This window comes from Ptychodera flava (genome assembly GCF_041260155.1).
Source record: "Ptychodera flava strain L36383 chromosome 23 unlocalized genomic scaffold, AS_Pfla_20210202 Scaffold_24__1_contigs__length_23054250_pilon, whole genome shotgun sequence".
NCBI classification, from domain to species: Eukaryota; Metazoa; Hemichordata; class Enteropneusta; family Ptychoderidae; genus Ptychodera; species Ptychodera flava.
The window spans coordinates 16,811,901-16,832,545 of NW_027248278.1; the positions used below are offsets into that span (position 1 = coordinate 16,811,901).

Here is a 20,645-nt window from a genome sequence, read left to right on the forward strand (position 1 = left end):
TTGAGAAACAATATATATGTTCATGTTAAAGCGCCGTTATCGTCGTCTGCGCATGTGCAGGATTTCGTGTTTACAAACATTACGTTCAATCCCACAAATCATTGCAATCCACGATGGCGAGCGAGGATCCCATGAGCGCTAGCTTTGATATGAGCGGAGTGGACGCTGCTCTTGCCGATGTTTTGGAAAATAACTCACAAGAACCAAAATCATGTAATTGTAGAGGAATGTGCTCAAGGAAACGTGGCCGTGGTGCATGCCCGTGCAAGGCCATAGACGAGTATTGCAATAATGGATGCACCTGTGGCAGACGACGTCCTTGTGTGAATATAGAACCGGTAAGTACTGTAACGCTACCATACTACAGCTTGGTCGATCATTATTATTTATCGGTATTTATGGCCCGAAATATTTGCATCTAATACTAGCATGTGGACAGTCCTGTCCTTTGAGTACTACTATCTAAGCCTAGTATGTGCGTTCATTTTTCCAATATATGACTGCATTCAAAAAGTTCGGACGAACGAAGCATGGCCTCGCCACAGCTTATGCCGTTATGTGCACACCCTATTTATAACCAAGTGTAGAAATGCTGTTTGTCCCAGTTGGGATAACAATTTCCAAGCATACTTTTTCCATGGAATCGGCCATGTGTAAACCAAAATGCTATATGATCGACCATCCGGCTTTCCGGGCACTCTTTTTCATAGATAGACCCTGACCTCAAATATCGTTTGATACTTATCTTACTTCCCGGATTTCAATCTCTAGACTAGTCTATGAATTCCTTTTGATACGCTTCATAATGGGCGAGAGCACTTGCAATGAACTTCTGTGACTTCGTCGGTCGCTGATTTGGAAAAAGGTTGCCGTATAGGTTTGGAACCAACATTGAATCGGTATTCATTGCATAGTTGCTGCTATGATTGTAATTCATGGACGATGATTTCAGTGAAAAGTCGACTTGAATTATTAAATCTGACAAAGTGAGATACTATCTCAGTATCTCCATACTTCATACTGGTACACAAGTTGCAAAAGGAGCAGCAACTAACATGTAATCCGAGAAAAACATTTCACACAACTATGAACTTCAGCCTACTACTGAACAAGTCATTGTCAATGACATAGTCCCCACTTGTAATAGGAGTATTAGTCTTGATGGGGCAGGAAATGAGGTCATTAAGAAGTATCACTGGAGTGTATATGTTCAGATCTATGGACACATAGGTCTATGTCATTGTTCCCAATTTGAAACAAGAGGCATGTATAAGTTATGGTTCTAAATCAGGAAAAAAGATCAGACCTCTAGTTGTATTGGCCAGCCAAGAAATACATATGTGCATAATAAATGAGGTACAAGATGTGACATCTTAAGGTCTATTATCCTATCAAAATCAAAGCGTAAAGAACTTGTGGTTACTGAGATATGCATATATATGCATATTGAAGGTCAAAGGTCATCAAGGTCACGTGACATTTTGAAAAAAAAACCCATTGTATTGCTAATTAATCCATATATGCCAAAAAAATCGTACATTTACCTCTATTGGCTTGCTCAAAATTAGATATGCACATAATTAATGAGGTACAATATGTGGCGTCATAAGGTGTCCCATCATACCAAATATGAAGCGTGTAGCATTAATGGTTCCTGAGTTATGGACAAATATGTATATTTGAGGTCAAAGGTCACCGAGGTCACATGACATTTTGTCAAAAAAATTGTATTGCTAAGTTATCCATATATACCAAAAATCAGACCTCTAGCTCTATCGGCTCGCTCAAAATTAGATATGCACATAATTAATGAGGTACAATATGTGGCGTCATAAGGTGTCCCTTCATACCAAATATGAAGAGTGTAGCACTTGTGGTTACTGAGTTATGCACAAATATGTATATTTGAGGTCAAGGGTCATTGAGGTCACGTGACATTTTGTCAAAAAAATTGTGTTGCTAAGTTTTCCCTACAAACCAAAAATCAGACCTCTGGCTCTATTGGCTCGCTCAAAATTAGATATGCACATAATTAATGAGGAACAATATGTGGCGTCATAAGCTGTCCCATCATACCAAATATGAAGGGTGTAGCATTAGTGATTACTGAGTTATGGACAAATATGTATATTTGAGGTCAAAGGTCACCAAGGTCACGTGACATTTGTCAAAGTGTCTGAGATATCTGCGTGAACGGATGGACTCACATGGATGGACTCACGGACTGACATGACCCAATCTATGAGCCCCCTGGACTTTATCTGTGGGGACTAAAAACTGTGTCACTGCATCCTTTTTGCAATATGAATACTATGAGAAACTAAATTTTTATTTTTCTTGGCCTTATACATGGGAGTCTATGGACTGCCTTATACATGGGAGTCTATGGACTTCCTTATACATGGGAGTCTATGGACTGCCTTATACATGGGAGTCTATAGACCGCCTTATACATGGGAGTCTATGGACTGCCTTATACATGGGAGTCTATGGACTGCCTTATACATGGGAGTCAATGGACTTCTTCTCTTATACATGGGAGTCTATGGACTGCCTTATACATAGGAGTCTATGGACCGCCTTATACATGGGAGTCTATGGACGGCCTTATACATGGGAGTCTATGGACTGCCTTATACATGGGAGTCTATGGACTTCCTTATACATGGGAGTCTATGGACTGCCTTATACATGGGAGTCTATGGACCGCCTTATACATGGGAGTCTATGGACTGCCTTATACATGGGAGTCTATGGACTGCCTTATACATGGGAGTCTATGGACTTCCTTATACATGGGAGTCTATGGACTGCCTTATACATGGGAGTCTATGGACCGCCTTATACATGGGAGTCTATGGACGGCCTTATACATGGGAGTCTATGGACTGACTGCCTTATACATGGAGTCGATGGAGGTGAAAACTAAAAAGTCCTCTAACACCGCCAAATTTGATCGCATTGTGAAACAAATCGACGTGCATCTGTATGAGGTAGGGTACTATCCTTGTACCAAGTTTGAACGAAATCGCTCCAGGCGTCTCTGAGATATCTGCGTGAACGGACGGACGCACGGACGGACGGACGGACGCACGCACGGACGGACGCACGGACGGACGCACGGACATGACCAAACCTATAAGTCCCCCCGGACGGTGTCCGTGGGGACTAAAAGTGGCTTGTCAGAAAACTCAAAGTGGCTGGTAGATTTGGCTAGCTTCTGGCTCTTGTCCTCACCATCATTGCATCATAAATTGTGATGTGTTTTCTCTACAGATGAGTGAAATTTTCAGGGTGTACATCCTGGTGGAGGCAGTAAGCAGTAATTATTTGTCAACAACTGCCATACAATTTCTTATATCATGTCACTAAAAAGTATGTTGTTGTGTAGCTATAGTGTTACCTTGCCAGCATTACCATTATTAGTTATTGCTTTTCCAATATCTTTATTTATATTTTTGAAATCTTAATCATGTGTACCTTTTCTGGTGATTTATTTATTTATTTGTTTGGTGTTTTTTATTTTTTTTGGGGGGAGGGGCTGTGTTTTGTAGGAGTCGTCATCTGAGGAAGATGAGAATACTGTACAACCTGAACAGTCAAACATTAGGAAAAGACGACGTGTTGCTTACCAGCCTGAACAGCTATCACAGGTGCTAGATTGCATGGATGAACAGGACAGGCACAGTGCTCATGAAAGAAATGTACAGGTTTGTAGAAACTACCTTTGTTGTCAGTTTTACACATTTGTTTTTCCATTTCATTTGATTGACATGTGAACAGCAGAAGTGTTAAAGTCAAGTATAAAAAATTGAACAGGCAGCGCTAAGACTGTATGGGTAAATAATACTAGTATTCAAAATGATGTTAGACATTTGCTATGATTTTTCAAAATCAAATAAGTAGGATTTTAAGCCTGTTAATCTTTGTTTTCTTTCATTGCTTTCAGCAATATATACAGAATTTAACAAGAGAAAGACTGGAAGAAGTGACCATGGAATTGATCAGAAGGCAACCGGATGCATGGGCAGACTTTGTCTTGGATGGAACCGATCAAGGCTTCAATCAGTTTCATCAGCAGCCATCCCCTGATCCAAAACCTGATGACATAGTATCTCCTCCATGGTGTAGGTGTGGAGAATGTCGACCAATGCCTTCACAGGTTGAAAACAAATGTTGTGCAAAAAGGACTGGCCAAGAATGCATAGCAAGGACATGGTTATTTCAACAACTTGTTAAGGACCCTAATGTTTTAGAAATTGCCATGAGAACAGTTGCAGACACTTATGCACAAGATCAACCAAGGAACAATGCATGCTACAGACACTTTGCATATCGCCAGTTTATATATTGGCAACATGGTCGGTTGGGCAGAGGAAACCGTCGTGTTATTCCATCATGTTGTGTTCTAGTTATTAGAAGACGCTATTCAAGTCCTAATAACGTGTATGTTGGCTACATAGAAGGAGAAATTCAGGACTAGCTGGTGAACTGTGAACTGCTTTATTTATCCTCGATGCCGTCAAAGTAGATATTGACAACATAAACCACAATATTTCTGTTCAAACAATTTTTTATTAACATTTGAATATGCATGTGATGTGTCTGGGTCACTTTCTTCTGGTATGTATCAGTCATTGCAAACTGGTAATATACAATAAAATGAACAACACCTTGAGCTGTCCTATAGCATGGTCATTCTTACAAAACTGTATGCATGGACATTCATGATGTCTGTTATTTCTGGGGTATGTACCACTCCTGAAAAGTCAACTTTTATGAAATTTTCAATAATTCACATAAACCCCTTCAAAGCCCAGGAAAATAAATTTACACTTCCGGATGATTAACTTCAAAAACAAATGTTAACTTTTGCATGAAATTCATAGGGATTCAAGCCAGCTAAAAACTGCAAAATAATTCATTGAAAATGGCAGTTTTACCACACAATCTCGTTTGGAAAACTAAAGCAGTGAATAAGAGAACTAATTTTTCAGTTCTTCTTGGCTTTATGCCACATGTGTATTTAGATAGATAAGATAAGTTTATTTCAGTACTGATGGCCTCCGGCCAAAATGTACAAATCAAAAAGCATAAATTATGAACTGGTCGCTAGAAATATACAGATGACAGCAAGGCAACGAAAAAAAAATATTATCTTAATTATTAATAGTGTCATCTCTGAGTTTTGTTGCATAGAAAATAAACCTACTGAGTTTCCTTATTGTATTTGTATTATGAGATGTTAAAAGTATCTTGAACTTATGTACAAGAGGTGGATTAAAGTAATATTGTGGAATATATTTCTGTCTCAGATTGTTATACATTGGACAGACAAGTAAAAAGTGAAACTCGTCTTCAATGTGGTCTCCTTCACATAATTCACATATCCTTAATGCCCTTGGAATATTGTTCTTGCGCCCGGATTCAATTTTCAAATTATGGGCAGAAGTTCTAAATTTACATAGTGCAATTTTGAAGATAGCTTTGTCAATACAGATTAAATATGGTTCTAAAGTAAGGTCTCTTTTAAAGGTGGCATATGTATCTAATTTTCTTGATGCATTCATTTCGTCTGACCAAAGCTGTATATCTATATCTATACAACGCTGTTTAAATGTTTTCAAAAAAACAGTCTCGTTCCCAACTCCTTGCTGCTCCCAAACTTCTCCAAAGCCATAGCTCTGGAGCAAATACTTAACATCATTTGCCCAAAAGTTATATTTTTTTACACCAATATTCTTGAGTTGAAAATCGTAACATTTGTAAATGAGTCTATTTTTATCCATATTTACAATTCTTAACCAATATTTAATAATCTTACAAAATCTTGGTACTCTCAACGACATTCGACCCAATTCCCCTCTAATGGCAGCAACTGAAGTATTTGTATACAAAGTAAGTATATAACGCAGCATATTATTGTGAACCCTTTCCGTATCTTTAGCAGGATGGAAGCCCCAGATTTCAGAGCCATAGAGGAGGATTGGCAAGATTTTACTATCGAAAATTTTTAAAGCTAGTGTTGGTTGAAGGGTTCCAAACTTACACAAACAACTTTTCAAGCTGAAAAGCGCCCTGTTGGCCTGGTCACTCAAGCATTTCTGTGCTTGGAACCATTGGCCAGTCCAGGATAAAACGATGCCCAAATAACTTTGAAAAGAAGTAACTGCCACCCTTTTCCCGTCATAAAACCACTTCTCATAATTCTTCAGGCTCCCCCCCTCCTAAATACAATAACTTTAGTTTTATCAATATTAACTGACAGTTTCCACTTACTACAGTAATCATACAATTTGTTGAATAAACGTTGTAGACCATTTTAGAACTACTAGTTAAGGTGAGGTCGTCTGCAAAAAGTAAATAAATAATTTTCAAAACACCAATATCGACTCCAGAAAAATGTGTACTTTGTAGTGCTTCCCCAATATCATTTACAAACATAGAAAACAAAATAGGTGAAAGCACTGAACCTTGCTGGACACCATAACTACAGGTAAATAACTCAGTAATACAATTCGGTGTTCGTACACAGGATTTGACATTTTGATACATCGAGAAGATAATTTTGTACATTTTACCGTTTACACCAGATTTAAGTAGTTTGTAAAACATACAGTAATGGTCAATTCTATCGAAAGCTTTCTCGAAGTCAATGAAAGCTACATACACTCTGCCCTTTTTATTTGCTAGGTATTTTGAAATAATTGTGTAAAGAATAAATAGATTATCAGAAGTACAGTATGATTTTCTAAAACCCGCTTGTTCTTCAACGATTGGAGAGTTTTCTTCTATCCATTTATGCAATCTTATATCAAGAATGTTACAAAAAATCTTCCCATTATTGGTAACAAGGTAATACCTCTATAGTTACTTGCAGAGTTTCTGTCTCCTTTTTTGTAAATAGGAACAATGACACCTTGAGCCCATTGAGATGGGAAAATTCCTGCTTCAAAGACAACATTGAAAAGTTTACACATCATTTCTTTCATGACAAGTGGACAATTTCTGTAAAATTCTGAACTAACACCATCGATACCCGAGGCTTTGCCTATTTTAAGCTTATTAATACACATGTCGATTTCATCCAAAGTAATTGCAGAATTCAAAATATCTAGGTCATTATAACCACTATCTTCTCCCAACTCCACGTTATCAACAAAACCCTTAATTTCGTCATAAAAATGAGCAAAACTATCATTTTCTAGACCTGGTGTATTTAAAAGGGATTTAAAATAATCCAACCAGTCATCAGTTATTATTTTACAAGAAGGTGGAGTTGGCTTCCCCTTCACCAATGACCAAAAATACCTTGAGTTCGTTTGTTTGGCCGCATCAACTAGTTTTTGAAGATTACAACTCTTGTGACTTTGTTTCTTGTATGCGACAAACTCTCGGTACTCACGCTTACATTTTTTCAATTCTTCTAAATTACATATTGATCTATTATTTCTGTATCTATTTACACAAGCATTTAAAGTATGTTTAAAATTCTTACACTCATTGTCATACCATGAATTCCTAGAGCCCGTTGCAAAGTCATTTTGTCTAGGAGCACAGTTACGTGTATGTTTCATATCATTGGCCGCAGATTGCAACATCTTCAAAAGGCAGCTAGCGGCCTCATCAATATTAAAATTCGACACATGTAACTCAAAATTGTCTATCTGTGCTCTAGCTTGAGTGGAATCCCAGTATGAAAAAAATGCTCAGACTTTTCCTTATCCCAAATATATTTGACAAAGCTTGTAACTGTGTTCAGGTTGTCAGTGTCATCACCGGTACTATCACGAACATTTTGTTCAATATCTGACCCTGGAAAATTGGTTACAACATCAAACAAAAGGGGTTGATGGTCTGACTCAACTCTGACATCAACTTGAAATTGTACAATATTGGAAAAATTATATGGAAAGCTTAACAGATAATCTATTACACTGGATCCTGAGCCACTTACAAATGTAAAATCCCCACTTCCGTTCTGCTTACACAACCTACCATTAACAATACGCATATTAGTGGTTTTACAAAAGTCAAGAAGTTTCTTGCCAATATTATTACACACATTATCTTTGTTTTCACGGATTGGTACATCCATGTCAAAATCGTTCAAAACAACACTGTCTGACCATACATATCTGGATACATCATCATTTATAAAATCCAGTTCGTTCGCTGTGCAGCCATTAAATAATATTGCGATGAGGGAAATTGTACAAAAAACTGTGCTAACTCATGGCTTAAAATATCAAAGGTGCTCCCCGAATCCTCACTTTCAACATTTTCGGGTGGAATGTACACAACAGAAAATATATACACTGGAACTTGAACAGAATGTTCATTGTACATAAACACCCAGACAATATCATTAGACTTGCTGCAAATAAACTTCACCTTAAAGTCTAGTGATGCCCTGTACAAAACGACTATACCCCCAGGGTGTCTTCCATACTTTGATTTTTTAAAACCTGGTTTTTTGAATGATTTAAAGCCAGGAATACCTATGCTTGAATCTTCTGAAATCCATGTTTCTACCAGACAGATTAAATCAAATTGTTGAATGTACATGACAAAATCAAAATCACTCAGTTTTGACACTAATCCATGGACATTCCAAAAAATGCAACGCAAGTAATGCTTAGTTATGTGATCACAATGTGGAGAAATGATACACTCTGTTTCATTATTGCAACTCTTCTCTCTTTGACCTTGGCCTTCATCTTATCTGCGATCGCGGTTCACTATTCTATCGGATAATGGATGGATGTTGTCTCTCGCGCTATCATAGAGCATACAAGATACCGTCTATTTTCAGTTTATCGTATGATAGAAACGCTCTCTTACCCTGAGCTCTTGCTGCTGCTAGGTGGTGACCAAGTTTTCGCCGAATGTCTCTGACTCTTTGGGTAAAATCTTCCGTAATCTTGTAATCGGTGTCTTTCAAAATCTTAGCTGCTTGATAAACTTGATTGCGTTGTTTGAAGTTAGCGAACTTTGCGATTATTGGCTGCGGTCGTGAACGCGCACCCGAGAGACGATGTACCCGGTCAAACTGTATCGTGCTGCCGTCAATTCCAAGATTATCAGTTATGAATGATCTCACTTTGGTTTCGGATTGTTCCCATGTCTCGTTCTCTTCCTGGGCTATGCCTTTAAAAAGAAGATTTTCTCGTTTTAGTCGCCCCTTTAGGTCGTCCAATTCATTTGTCAGCTCGCTGACTTGGTCGTTGAGGTTTTTATTCTCCTCTGACAACCGGGCAGTTTCTTCTCGAGCTTCGTGCAGTTCGTCTTTTACGTCTTGCAGATCTTCAACGATATTATCAATCTTTCTGTTCAAGTCGGTTGCCAGTTTGTCCATTTTTCTACCGAGGTCACATTTTACGTTACGTAACTCTCTCATAACATCTGCAAGTTCAAATTCGTCTTTTTCTGCTGGTGTAGTTGATTCAAAAAGTCTTGTTTGTCTTGTCCTTCTTTTTTCTGATTGTTGTTGGTTACTTGAATTGGGTCCCGGATTACTCTCGATGTCACCGGCTAACAGTAACATGAATATCAGCACAAGTCGAACAGCCAAGCACATAGCGTTGCCGTTGGCGCCATGATGGCGGACACCTGTCCCACTCGGTGGCTGGTTGAAGGAACCAATTCTCGCTCTCCACACTTCTATGTGCACTCCCATTTCCAAAAAACACTGGCAGTGGTAGCAGAATACTTTAAGTAACCAGTCGTAAAGACTGTTATGGAAAAGGTTCCATATAAACACAAAAAACAGAGCAAAAGTTGAGACACGAAGTGAACGAATGTCTCTACCTGAACGCCCTCTAGCGACCTATCCACATGTGTATTTACGAAATACTGAAATGTTAGGTGTTGAGTAGATAAACCTTTTACTACTATTCAGGCCATCAACTATCCTCTCTACAGTGCAAGGTTGGCTGAATACTGAGGCCAGTGTGTGTCACTGATTTTGAAGCTAAAAATTCAATGATGTCATTTGACCTACATGTAGCTTGGGTATGATATCTCTGCTCCAACATAGTGACAGACTCAAGTACACAATAAAGTTTTTATCAATGAAACAAATGACCAAACAGTTTATATAAATTGGTTCATGAACCTCTCAAAATATTAATCTGAGTTCAGTAATTTTAGAACAGCAGTTTTCTGTTACTGGATATGACAGATACACGTATCAATAATGCAATATTTATGTCAATGATAAAATCAATGGAGGCAATAGAAGATCACACTATGAACACTTTCAAAGGTTTCTAATGTTCTATTTCCTTGCTGGATAAAGTTTACTGTGCATTCATTGATTAGAACTACCAGTAAGTTCATGAGACTGTGATGTGGCAAATCTACTCTGATACTGTGCTGTAACTTGACTTAAACTAGGCCTTGTCACCAAACGTCTAGTGCTATGGATTCGCCTGGGATCATTCTCATCCAAGGACACATGCCAGGACATATGGCCATAGTCATTTTGCCGAGACTGGAAGATCTGCCTTTGCAGCTCACCAATGTATTCATACTTCTTGGGCTCTAGTTTGGCAGTAGGATAAAACCTCTTGGACTGCTTAGAGTATTTGACTTCAAACCTGAAAAACAATCATGAAGATAGTTTTAAAGCAACTCTCAAGCAGTATAGATTATCATAAACATGACTGTGTGATTCTAATGTATCCTGATATGTCAAACATAACAAGATTGTGATTATGCAGCCTATTGTAACAAGTCTAGACGGTACAATCTGAAGTTCAAATCCATAACCAGCATCAGGATAGTTTTGTCGGCTATTCACACTTTCAACAATATCATTTACCAATGTGTGTGGAGGCAATGTGTCAGTACTAAAGGGTCTACAATAGTAACATTAGGGTATTTCTTGATTTTCATTGTGAATATAAAATGAAGTTTCTTGTTCTGCCTACAGCAATCCTACAAAGCCGAGTATGTACTGGTAGGAATAATGAATATTTCATCATACTTGCAGTATAACACACCTTGGTTTCCCTTCTTTGTCCAGTGCTTGCTTCCGATTAGTATGTTTATTAAAATCTATGGCAGCCAACTGAATTCTTGCTTTATAGGCAACATATCTGAAGTTTAAGAAAGTATGAAATGGTCATGTTTTAAATTTGGATTCTCCTCATCCCTAAAGAGTCTACGATGAAAATATGGATAAAACTGTACATGCACATCGTTTACATTATACAGCATGACTTCAATAATTTGCAGATGTAATACTGACCAACTTTTACTTTCCCAAGACATAAACAATCAGTCTAACAGTAATTTCTACCTACAATCAGTACACTGTAAAATTTGTCTATTAAAATGGGACATTGAAGGCAAGGAGAATATTTTTTGGGGTTTGCAGAGGTGTTCGGAGTCTGGTTTATTGAAGTTCTTTGAACACAGTGTTGTATGTAGAAGATGTACTGAGTGCAACCAGATTTGGTTTAGACAAGCTGTACGGTGCAACATATGATACTAAAGAACACACAAATATACTTACGTGTATGCATGTCTCTTTGGGGCATACATCAAAAGGTGACTGTGGAAAGACTCTACAAAGCCACTGTGTCTGGGGAAAAATGAAAAAAATATCATCAAATGACACTCTGCTTCCAGCTGGATCATTATAAACACATACTCATATGTCATAAATATTATCTCTCTGTATTAAAGCAAGACCTGGGTCTGTCAGGCAGCCTAAACAGAAAAATTCACACAGACCTGTACAGAAACCTGTACAGTTTCCATTACATGTAACGGTACAGACATGAGCACACAGCTGTACCAGCTCTGAAAATCTACAGGGACTGTACCAGCTATGAGAAATACTCGTCTGATATAGCATTGTCATAGGTCAGCAAAATGGTGTTACCACTAACAGTTGCATTTCATATCCATGAACCATAGATGTGCACACCCTTGTTTCAAGGCCAGTAAAAATAGAGATTGTAGATGCTGTGCTAGAATGCTGACATAAGTATGCACATCTTACTACTATGATGGGAAAGATTTCCTGTGTAGCATACATGTATTTGTTCATTAATATTAACCACTGATAGTTTTCTCATAATGAACATATCTGAACACCCATCGAAACCTAAACACAAAAATTTCTAAAAGATTTGAACAAGGCATTGCAAAAGTTGCAGATTTCAGTGGATTCTGTTATTGTACTTGAACTTTCTGTGTCAAGGATTGTTCCAAATGAGTGTACAGACATGGCTATGGTAGCAAATAACAACATACCTGAAATTTACATAGTAGCTGAATGTTCTCAGGAATCTTTTATCTTCAACAATCCCTTTGAGTGCCACGTGAGCAGGTGACCCTTTCTGTAGCCATGGTCTTTGCTGATTCTCCTCTGTCAATGGTGAATGTGCACATTTGCCATAAGTTCCATCAATATTTAGCAGCCATTCATGTTCATTTACAACATGATGCAGAATGCCAAACCATATTGCCTATTGGGTAAACAACAATAAAAAAGCATTTGGCACCAATATATTTATGATGCTGCTTATTTGTTAGCACTATTTACCCATGCAGTACATTCCACATGCTTAAAATTTCAACATGGATATAAGCCTCAATAACTAGTACTGCTGTACTCCACACATTTCAGATTGGACAGAACATGAAAAACTTACAGTATGTTCACGGTGCAGTCATATTGGATTGTCATGTAAAATATCACTGACAGTATTTGTACATTGTTACACACTGTCCTGATGCTACCATCAAAGAGTACTGTCTGTAAATTGGTGGACAGACTGACTAACATGTGAAACACACACTTCCCTTCTTCTCAGGCTGTTTTGTATTTTAACATTAAAAATACTCACTTTCATTTTCCTTTCACTTCCCTTGCTCTCTTTGGCAGCATACCAGAAGTGATTTCTGATAGTTGATGCCCATGGCAAAAGGTCTCGACATTTCTTATTTTGGGAAGCCTGTAGACCATGATAAAATTAAGTGAAATTTAGATATGTACATATTGCCTTTGCATTTTTTTGCAATTCAGCACGATACACTAACAAATACAATGTAGCTAAAACCTTCCTTTCCCATGGTGTAGCACTGGATAAAACTGGGCCAGCCCAATGCTAGCCTACTGACAGTCTGATATTTATCATATTCTTTATCCAACATCCTGTTCTTTGCTCATGTAGTCATATACTAATGATGTGATATCCATATCTCAATCTGTGTTGTTTCACTTAAAGCTCATAAGCTAAGAAGTGTCAAATCAACAATTACTAAGGTACATGTATCAAATGATCTTATAAAATCCACAAAGTTTCAACAAACACTTCTTGGTCAGTAGTCTGAATAAACTGCATGATTTATGATATCTAACATGTTGCTCCACTATGACAATGCCAGCTGGCAAAATGTTTTCCTTTGTTACTCTGAAATTTAAAGAATTCAGCATACTTTGCCGTCTTCAATACCAATACCAATACCAACTTGAATAGCAGATGAGATTCAAGAAAATTTTGCCTGCAAAGAACTAACATGATGTTAAGCTATGAAAGTGTGCATTGATAAACTAAAGATAACATTGTTCACCTTTACTACCTTTTTGTGAATGTTCTTTCCTCCATGCCACAAGTCCCAGGAATGTTTGACTCCTTTAAACTTATCACACTTTTCTGGATGTAATAGAGAGTAAAACAGAAAAAAATTATATATACATATATATAAGTATTTATAACAATAATCTATATTTATCATTAAAGGAGCATTAATAAAGTCAGGTGTAGAATACTATCTGAATACTATCTGATGACCACTGTGAACAAAATATACCATTTTGAAATAGATGTAGTCAGTCAATAATGAGAATGGTAAATGCAGGAAAAGCTGTCCAGAGGAGTGTTAAAAGCAACAAATACTAATCTTGTATATAAATGATATACTGATGCAGATTCACTTTCTAACAGTGACCCTAACACCAAAGGTTTGTGAGTTTCATTTTACATGAATTGTACTGTAACACAGTTTTCTGTTCAAAGGCTAGGTCAGCTGGTGGAAGCAATATCAAACCTCTAGGACTATGCTTGCTTTGCTCTCTCCCTACCTGAGTCTCAGACATCACTAACCCTAAGTTGACTTAGCTGATGGATAGGAAATTACTCAAAAACTAAGTACTTGAACTCTGTGAATCATGAATGACTTCTGTAACAGTAATCACCTAATCATGCATTAAAGGTATACTGTCACCTGTTCCAATTTTGCCACCGTTACCATGGAAAGAGAAAATCTAACCAATCACAGATTTTAAGCGGGTTGCCGCTTTTTAAAAACAGCGCCCCAACATGGGCATTTTGAATACCAAGGAATGCCCCTTTGACCATATATGGGCATATTTAGATTACAGGTGACTGTATACCTTTAGCACATATAGGTTTTTGCCACCCTAATCTGCAAGTCATCAAAAAGGTTTGCTCAAGGTCATGAAGGTCTGATAGTATTCTACGGGCAATCCCATAATTTGCAGAACAGCATGAATATCTTATAATATAAAATAGGAGTAGCTAAGATTACAAATTTATCCTTTTTAAATTTTAGTCAATAATGTATACCATCACTTTTACTACAGAAGAGACATGTACATACTCAAACGTACATACATGCATATATAAATAGGTACAATGAAAGACATACAATATATGTCCATGTACTGCAGCACAAACACTTTATCATGACTGCAGCTATCTGTGAATGTGCATCTGTCACCATCTCATCAATGACTATGCTCTTCTGTAATTGATCCATGGACCTTTCAAACCCAAGCCGCTCCATGTTTGGACTTTTACCATTCACTTCTCTGACATCAACCACTTCTGTGTGAACTATCACCTTTTTTTCTGGATCACCAACATTGTATGATAGATACTGTGATGAATGACCCGGTGATCACCACTTAGTAAAGCTTTCTCACCTTGGTAAGCACTCAGTAACTCAGCCTGAAGAGTCTTCCAAAAATGATCAATCGTTGGTGCTAGGTATAGATTTTGCATACGATAGAATGTAGTTTGTGATATGTTAGCGATGTTAGCAAACTGGAACACAATTTGATCTTTGCAAAACTGTTCCCAGAAAGTAGAATACAGGCTGCTATTTGAAGATTTCCAGCAAACATATCATGGACTCTAGGTTGTGATTGCCAACTTCCAACAGGGTGCCCAGCATGACATGTCCAGGTAACAATAACTGCAGTACCAATGAATGCTGTCTTATATGCAAGGGCTTCTTTACAGTCTTTTCTATTACATAAGTTTCCATTGGATTTTTTAAGCAAGTCCACGATGCAAGGAACAAAAGCTATACACTTCTGCTGTTCAATCACATTCATATCATCATCAATGTCATCAACCATCAGTTCATCATTGCTGATGTCATCTGTACCAGTGTCCTGAACATCAAACACAGCTTCCTCAATGGACACATGTGGATTGCCTCTGAAATGGGATGGAAAGTCCATTGAACATTGTAGTAAAACATTTTAATTTGTTGAGTAAACATTCATGTAGCAGCACAACCTAACAGGAATATCAAAAACTGAATGCGGCTCACCTTCCTGCACTGCAGTTTAACTCGGAGTGAACATCACTTTCTCCATCGCTGGAGTCACTTTCAATAGCTGACAGAGTGTCTTCACTATCTCTTTCTTCACTATCTCACAAAAGCAAAAAAATTATCATTCGATATTTTTCAAAAGTCCAAAACAAGAAAAATCACTACATTTTGTATTTCAAAAAAGGAGAACAGTAAACATACATGGTCTACTAGTACCAGTATGTCTGCCAGACAAGTATGATCACAAAATTGTAATAATTGAATGTGCATATCAACAACATGGATAGTGTGTAACTGTACATATAAATTAAACTGAATTTCCAGTTATGATTACAGATAATGGAGCATCTGAACACCGATTAAGGATGGAAACTTTTAGTCTGACATGTATACATTATAGATGTGATGTTGTCTTTTAATTCTACACGGGATACAAGTGGTAAGGGAAAACGAAAAATCTGCAAAGTATATTTTTACGTGAATAACATGAAATCTTAAAAAAACACTCGCCCATAAAAATGGCAGGAATACTACCATTCAGTCTGATTTTCTTCTCTATACCTCACAAAATTCAGTATCATTAGAAGTACATACCAAAGAGGTTGTTTACAAATGCCTGGTTTCCTTGGAGTTGATGTTGCAATGGGGCCTTGGCATACATCTGCAAATATAACATACAAGTGAAAATATAAAATGGGTTCAAGAAGTACTAGAAAGCATTCACAAACACCTCTGGAGGAAGGGGGTATGGTAGGGGCAAGAAAATCAGGACAGTTTTGAAGTACATCTAACAAACTCAGAACTTCTCAAGTTTCCTCCTTTCAATTGGCAATACAACATTAACAGGTGAGAAAGTTTAAAAAATATTGGTATGGCCAGATTTCAGATTTCTTAAGTTTATGGACGTTTAACAACACTTTCTGTACACAGCAAATACCAGTCACATTATCTTGTTGAAAAGCAAAACTGTGATCCCATATCAAGCCCCCAGGTGTTTGTAAATGGTGCCTAAAATTTTAGGAAAAGTGCCAACAACAAAATACATGCGTTTGTCAGCATCTGATTTTTCAAAATTGGAATGGACATGCAGGCATAATCAAAGTTACAACATTTTCATCTACAGTAAGTTTCTCTACATTTTAATTACTCTATTTTGAAATTGATAGAAAAATAGAAAGTGGAACAATTACATAAACACTACTATTTTGACTAAAAGATTATAGTTAGTGGAAATTCCCATAGAGAATACTACACATGCATTTCTAAAACTAGCAGAAAAAACTAGCTGAATCATCGAAACAATCAGTCAAACAAATAATGAAGTGTGTAGTTAGGGTCGAAATAGTGGTGGTACATGCCTTTGGGGAAGTCATCATTATGTAATAAAAATGAATATATAAAACATGTTTTAATAAAAAATATAAAAACATGAAACGACCAACAAATAATAAGGTATTATCAAATGTTATGTACATGTACCAACATGATTTTGTGGGGGCTAGAAGACTAGTGAATGTTATAAGGTAATTACCATATCATGCATATAATTTTACTTCATCTTGTCATAGACTTAATCAAAGCAAGTGTCCATTCAACACTTAGGACATTTGTCAGTTTCTCTACATTTCAAATATATGTAACCAAATAAATGCAAAAAGTAAAGATTTCAACATCTTATGTAAAATACTAAAATTTGTAGAAAAGCATTCCGAAAATCAACAAATAGTCAAACCGTGATGTACTATAGTTACCTTTGAGAGTACCTTCAATGGGAGAGATGCTAAGAAAAATATCTTGAGCTGTTATAAATATAATTAATGGCATGACCATGCACTTTACAAGAGACCCTTTCCATGCTTCTCCAGTGTCTAAATTCTTTGCAGAACAAATTATAGTATCTGCTCTACTAATGTGAAACTGCTTCACTTCTACTTGTTATGTTATATTTGCATGAAGAGTGCCCTATAGCTGGCTACATGTAATTATCATAAAGACACTACAGTGTATATGCTTTGCTGCAACCGTGCGTGGGTAGGCCTATACACTAATCATGGAGACTAACAATACTACGAGGTTGACAGTGTAAAATGAAGATATTTTACGCAGGAGAGATTTGAGCCTGCGTTTCAGCACTAAACTTGGAAACTAGAGACAATTTGGCCTTAGATTCAGAAACCAGAGACATTTCGGTCCGGTTTTTTCTAGCTTTTCTAGCTCCATGTTTCTCGCTTTATGTTTGATCGGTGTCTGGGCATGGCCATGGAGGTAGAAGGAGAGATCTCTTCTTCTACCTCCATGGTCTGGGTAAGTTTGTACATGCACTTGCAGGTTTTGTAGCTGTGGGTCCATAGCTGTGGTGTTTTCGGACGGGGTTTCTGACTTTTACATGCTGGTTTTGACTTTTACGTGGTGGCGGGGTTAATAACGTTAAAGTCAAAACCAGTACGTAAAAGTCGGAAATCCCGTCCACAAACAGCACACTATGGACCCACAGCTATTACCAGACACCATCACCTCCGTATTCGGTGTGCACATGCTGCGTTCCCGAAAATTGCCGGACAGGCTTTACAACTAACATGTAAACTGATACAATGTACAAGCTCACAAGAACGATCCACTCACCTTTGGATTGGATAGTAGCAGCTGTAAGTTCTCCACTTGTGTTTCCACGTCTTTGACTGTCTCCGTCGGAGAGTCGCGATTTATACCACACTCACGAACAGATGGAAAACATTCGTGACAGTTTTCCCGGTGGGAAGCAAGGACATGTTCGGCAAATTTTGCATTTGATGCAGTCATGTAGCGGACTGCCTTCGCCTCCTTCCATGTCTCGTGTGCACTGTACAAATAAATTTTAGTTTTGTCCCTTCTTTTACCCAATTCGGAGCCTTTTCACGACCTCCAACACAGACTATGGTCGCCGCCATCTTGCTTGTGAGCCTTGGTAATACACTGCCTTATGGGATACACTGTACATTTATTCTCGTAACCAGAGACTCGGTCTGGCACCTGCGCAGACGACGATAACGGCGCTTTAATACATGTAGGCACAGGAAGGTATTTTTTTATTGCCAAAGTTACCGTGGTTAAGGACATTAACTCGGTCAAAATGGCTTGTAAATAAGAAAAGTGCAAGAAGGCAAACCCATGAAGATCTATTAATACAAATACAACAAAAGAACCAAATTTGCTAATTAAAGACAAAGTTACACTACCTGATGACGGATGAATGATAAAATTCACCCATAACTAAAGAAAATAACTAGTCCATTCTTTCATAACTTTATTTTGAACCGTTTAACTGTTTGCAGGTAATATTCTATCGTTACAATATCCCATACAGACTAGTTTTTTGAAATGTTTGTTATTTTCACTCCATGGATCCGTGGATACGTTTGTTTGTATCCTATCAACTCTTGTGTAAGATTTAAAAAAAAAAATTGTGCCAAAAAGGTATACATGGTCCGAAATGTGTAAAAATCGCCACCATGAGAGGTGATATGAAAGCCCTAATTATTCAGAGGACATATAAAACAATTAACTTGTGTAGCTATGACTTGACGCCTGAAAAGTCAACATATTAAACATACAACCTTTGAACTTTAAGGGCTAAGAATGTTGCGTTGTAACTACACCGCAAGAAACAGATATTAAGAGGAGAGGTTACTAAATATCATGAAATACAACCCCACTGTGTTTTGATTGGAGCACATTTTTAGAGTCGATTTTACACTTATCATTCCATCAGACGCATTCGGGAATAATCGGATCTGACGCCAGTGAAGCTGACGCTGTAGCATCATCCTCATCCTCATTTTCACATGACCCCTGAGGATGAGGATGAGGATGAGTATGATGCCAACTTTACAGTTTACACACCTACAGAATCAACCCAATCTATCCAGGTTTTATGTGTGAAGCCTTATGAAATTTTTGAATTGCACTGCCCCATGTTTATAAATTTCATATTCATATTCATATTGTGATTTTTATCATGCATTGTTCCACCCAAAGCCAATAAGCTGTATAGCTTTGAAAATCATTTATACTAGTCACTACAATTAAAACTATTTCTATACAATTTATCAATAATATTGTAGAAATTCCTAGGTAAATTGTCACTCAAATATTGCTGATGACCACCTATACAGCGGAGGCGACTGGAAACTGGACACCTGATTTGCAAATTACCCAGCTGTATTGCTGGCCATATAGTGAATTCACTTGGTAATTAGCGAGCGACTTGGTAACTTGTCAGCGATATCGTTTTTCATTTCAGTCAGGTGCAGACACTTTGTGCAAGCAGGGGGTATGTTGCAACAAAGCTTATCTGGGTTTGTATAATTCAGTATAGGGGTGGCTGCTTGTTGCTTCATGGGATTCAAAATGAATAAAGATAATTATGATATTTGTGTTGATATAATGGGGATATAATACACTACACTACTAAAATAAAGATAATTTTTCAATCTACACTTATGGTCTCATTTACTGCTCTCTGAATTTCAATAAAATTATTTTTGTTTGTGTCGATTTCACATGTTGTAAATGAGTGGTTTCGTCCAAATAGTGCAGCTGGTTCCCTTCTGAGTGGGGTGTAGTCATGTGGAGACTCTTTGTCTGGCCTCATTCGTGGTTTCAGTTTACACCCAAACAACCAAAACGAGTTATTAAAGTGAGGTCCAGGAGAAGTGATCATATCGGCTAATACATGTAACTTTGAACTGTAGAGACACTGCAACTTTGGAGGCCACTTTACTGTTGATTAAGCCAACTTGATGCAGTCAGATATTCTGTTTGTACAAATGAAAAACCAGCTCTTCCAAGGGTTATAAATTGGAGTTTATGATTGGCACTCTGTGGTGAAGATTGAGATAACATTACCACGCACTGGTCCATGCACTAGTCTTATTCAGACAACTTATTTGTCCTACCTATACCATAATCAAAGGAAAAACTGGTGTCACTGTAATTTATCCTCTGCAGACCAAACATTAAATTTCTTGTACATATTTTGACCTTATCACAGTGTCTTGTTAGTT

The 20,645-nt window shown here is 37.5% G+C and overlaps 3 protein-coding genes across 6 annotated transcripts; 1 reads left to right on the top strand and 2 right to left on the bottom strand.

Moving 5' to 3' along the window:
* LOC139124983 (uncharacterized) lies at positions 1-4,773 on the top strand. 2 transcript variants are annotated; one of them, XM_070691101.1, is made up of 3 exons: positions 1-338; positions 3,555-3,710; positions 3,950-4,773. In XM_070691101.1, exons 1-3 carry the CDS (start codon positions 114-116, stop codon positions 4,481-4,483), a joined length of 915 nt encoding a protein of 304 aa, XP_070547202.1. In that variant the 5' UTR covers positions 1-113; the 3' UTR covers positions 4,484-4,773. The 2 variants fall into 2 exon arrangements, 1 of the variants encoding a protein (XP_070547202.1); XR_011550114.1 differs by having other exon boundaries at positions 2-338; positions 3,539-3,710.
* A 5,047-nt stretch (positions 4,774-9,820) lies between these two features.
* On the bottom strand, positions 9,821-14,420 carry LOC139124923 (uncharacterized). Of its 3 annotated transcripts, none has more exons than XM_070691036.1 (6): positions 13,591-13,737; positions 12,864-12,971; positions 12,268-12,482; positions 11,522-11,590; positions 11,007-11,102; positions 9,821-10,601 (listed from the first exon to the last, which is right to left on the bottom strand). In XM_070691036.1, exons 2-6 carry the CDS (start codon positions 12,867-12,869, stop codon positions 10,313-10,315), a joined length of 675 nt encoding a protein of 224 aa, XP_070547137.1. In that variant the 5' UTR covers positions 12,870-12,971; positions 13,591-13,737; the 3' UTR covers positions 9,821-10,312. The 3 variants fall into 3 exon arrangements, with proteins under 3 accessions (XP_070547137.1, XP_070547138.1, XP_070547139.1); XM_070691038.1 differs by having other exon boundaries at positions 10,462-10,601; positions 10,991-11,102; XM_070691037.1 differs by lacking the exon at positions 11,007-11,102 and having other exon boundaries at positions 13,591-14,420.
* A 525-nt stretch (positions 14,421-14,945) lies between these two features.
* Positions 14,946-18,402, bottom strand: LOC139124704 (uncharacterized). Its single transcript, XM_070690822.1, has 5 exons — positions 18,226-18,402; positions 17,336-17,366; positions 16,198-16,408; positions 15,601-15,699; positions 14,946-15,485 (listed from the first exon to the last, which is right to left on the bottom strand). The coding sequence occupies exons 1-5, from the start codon at positions 18,400-18,402 to the stop codon at positions 15,026-15,028; spliced, it is 978 nt and encodes a 325-aa protein (XP_070546923.1). The 3' UTR covers positions 14,946-15,025.
* Positions 18,403-20,645: the final 2,243 nt, after the last annotated feature.

Excerpts from the sequence above, each read along its gene's own strand:
- LOC139124983 (XM_070691101.1), top strand. The coding sequence starts at position 114 with ATGGCGAGCGAGGATCCCATGAGCGCTAGCTTTGATATGAGCGGAGTG. Across the intron at positions 339-3,554 it reads CTTGTGTGAATATAGAACCG|GAGTCGTCATCTGAGGAAGA; the intron begins GTAAGTACTGTA and ends TGTGTTTTGTAG. Across the intron at positions 3,711-3,949 it reads CTCATGAAAGAAATGTACAG|CAATATATACAGAATTTAAC; the intron begins GTTTGTAGAAAC and ends CATTGCTTTCAG.
- LOC139124923 (XM_070691037.1), bottom strand. The coding sequence starts at position 13,755 with ATGATAAATATAGATTATTGTTATAAATACTTATATATATGTATATAT. Across the intron at positions 12,972-13,590 it reads TTCACAAAAAGGTAGTAAAG|GCTTCCCAAAATAAGAAATG; the intron begins GTGAACAATGTT and ends CATGGTCTACAG. Across the intron at positions 11,591-12,267 it reads AGCTACTATGTAAATTTCAG|ACACAGTGGCTTTGTAGAGT; the intron begins GTATGTTGTTAT and ends ATTTTTCCCCAG.
- LOC139124704 (XM_070690822.1), bottom strand. The coding sequence starts at position 18,402 with ATGACTGCATCAAATGCAAAATTTGCCGAACATGTCCTTGCTTCCCAC. Across the intron at positions 17,367-18,225 it reads TGCTACTATCCAATCCAAAG|GTACTCTCAAAGGTAACTAT; the intron begins GTGAGTGGATCG and ends CTCCCATTGAAG. Across the intron at positions 15,700-16,197 it reads ATTTGTAAACAACCTCTTTG|TGAAGAAAGAGATAGTGAAG; the intron begins GTATGTACTTCT and ends TTTGTGAGATAG.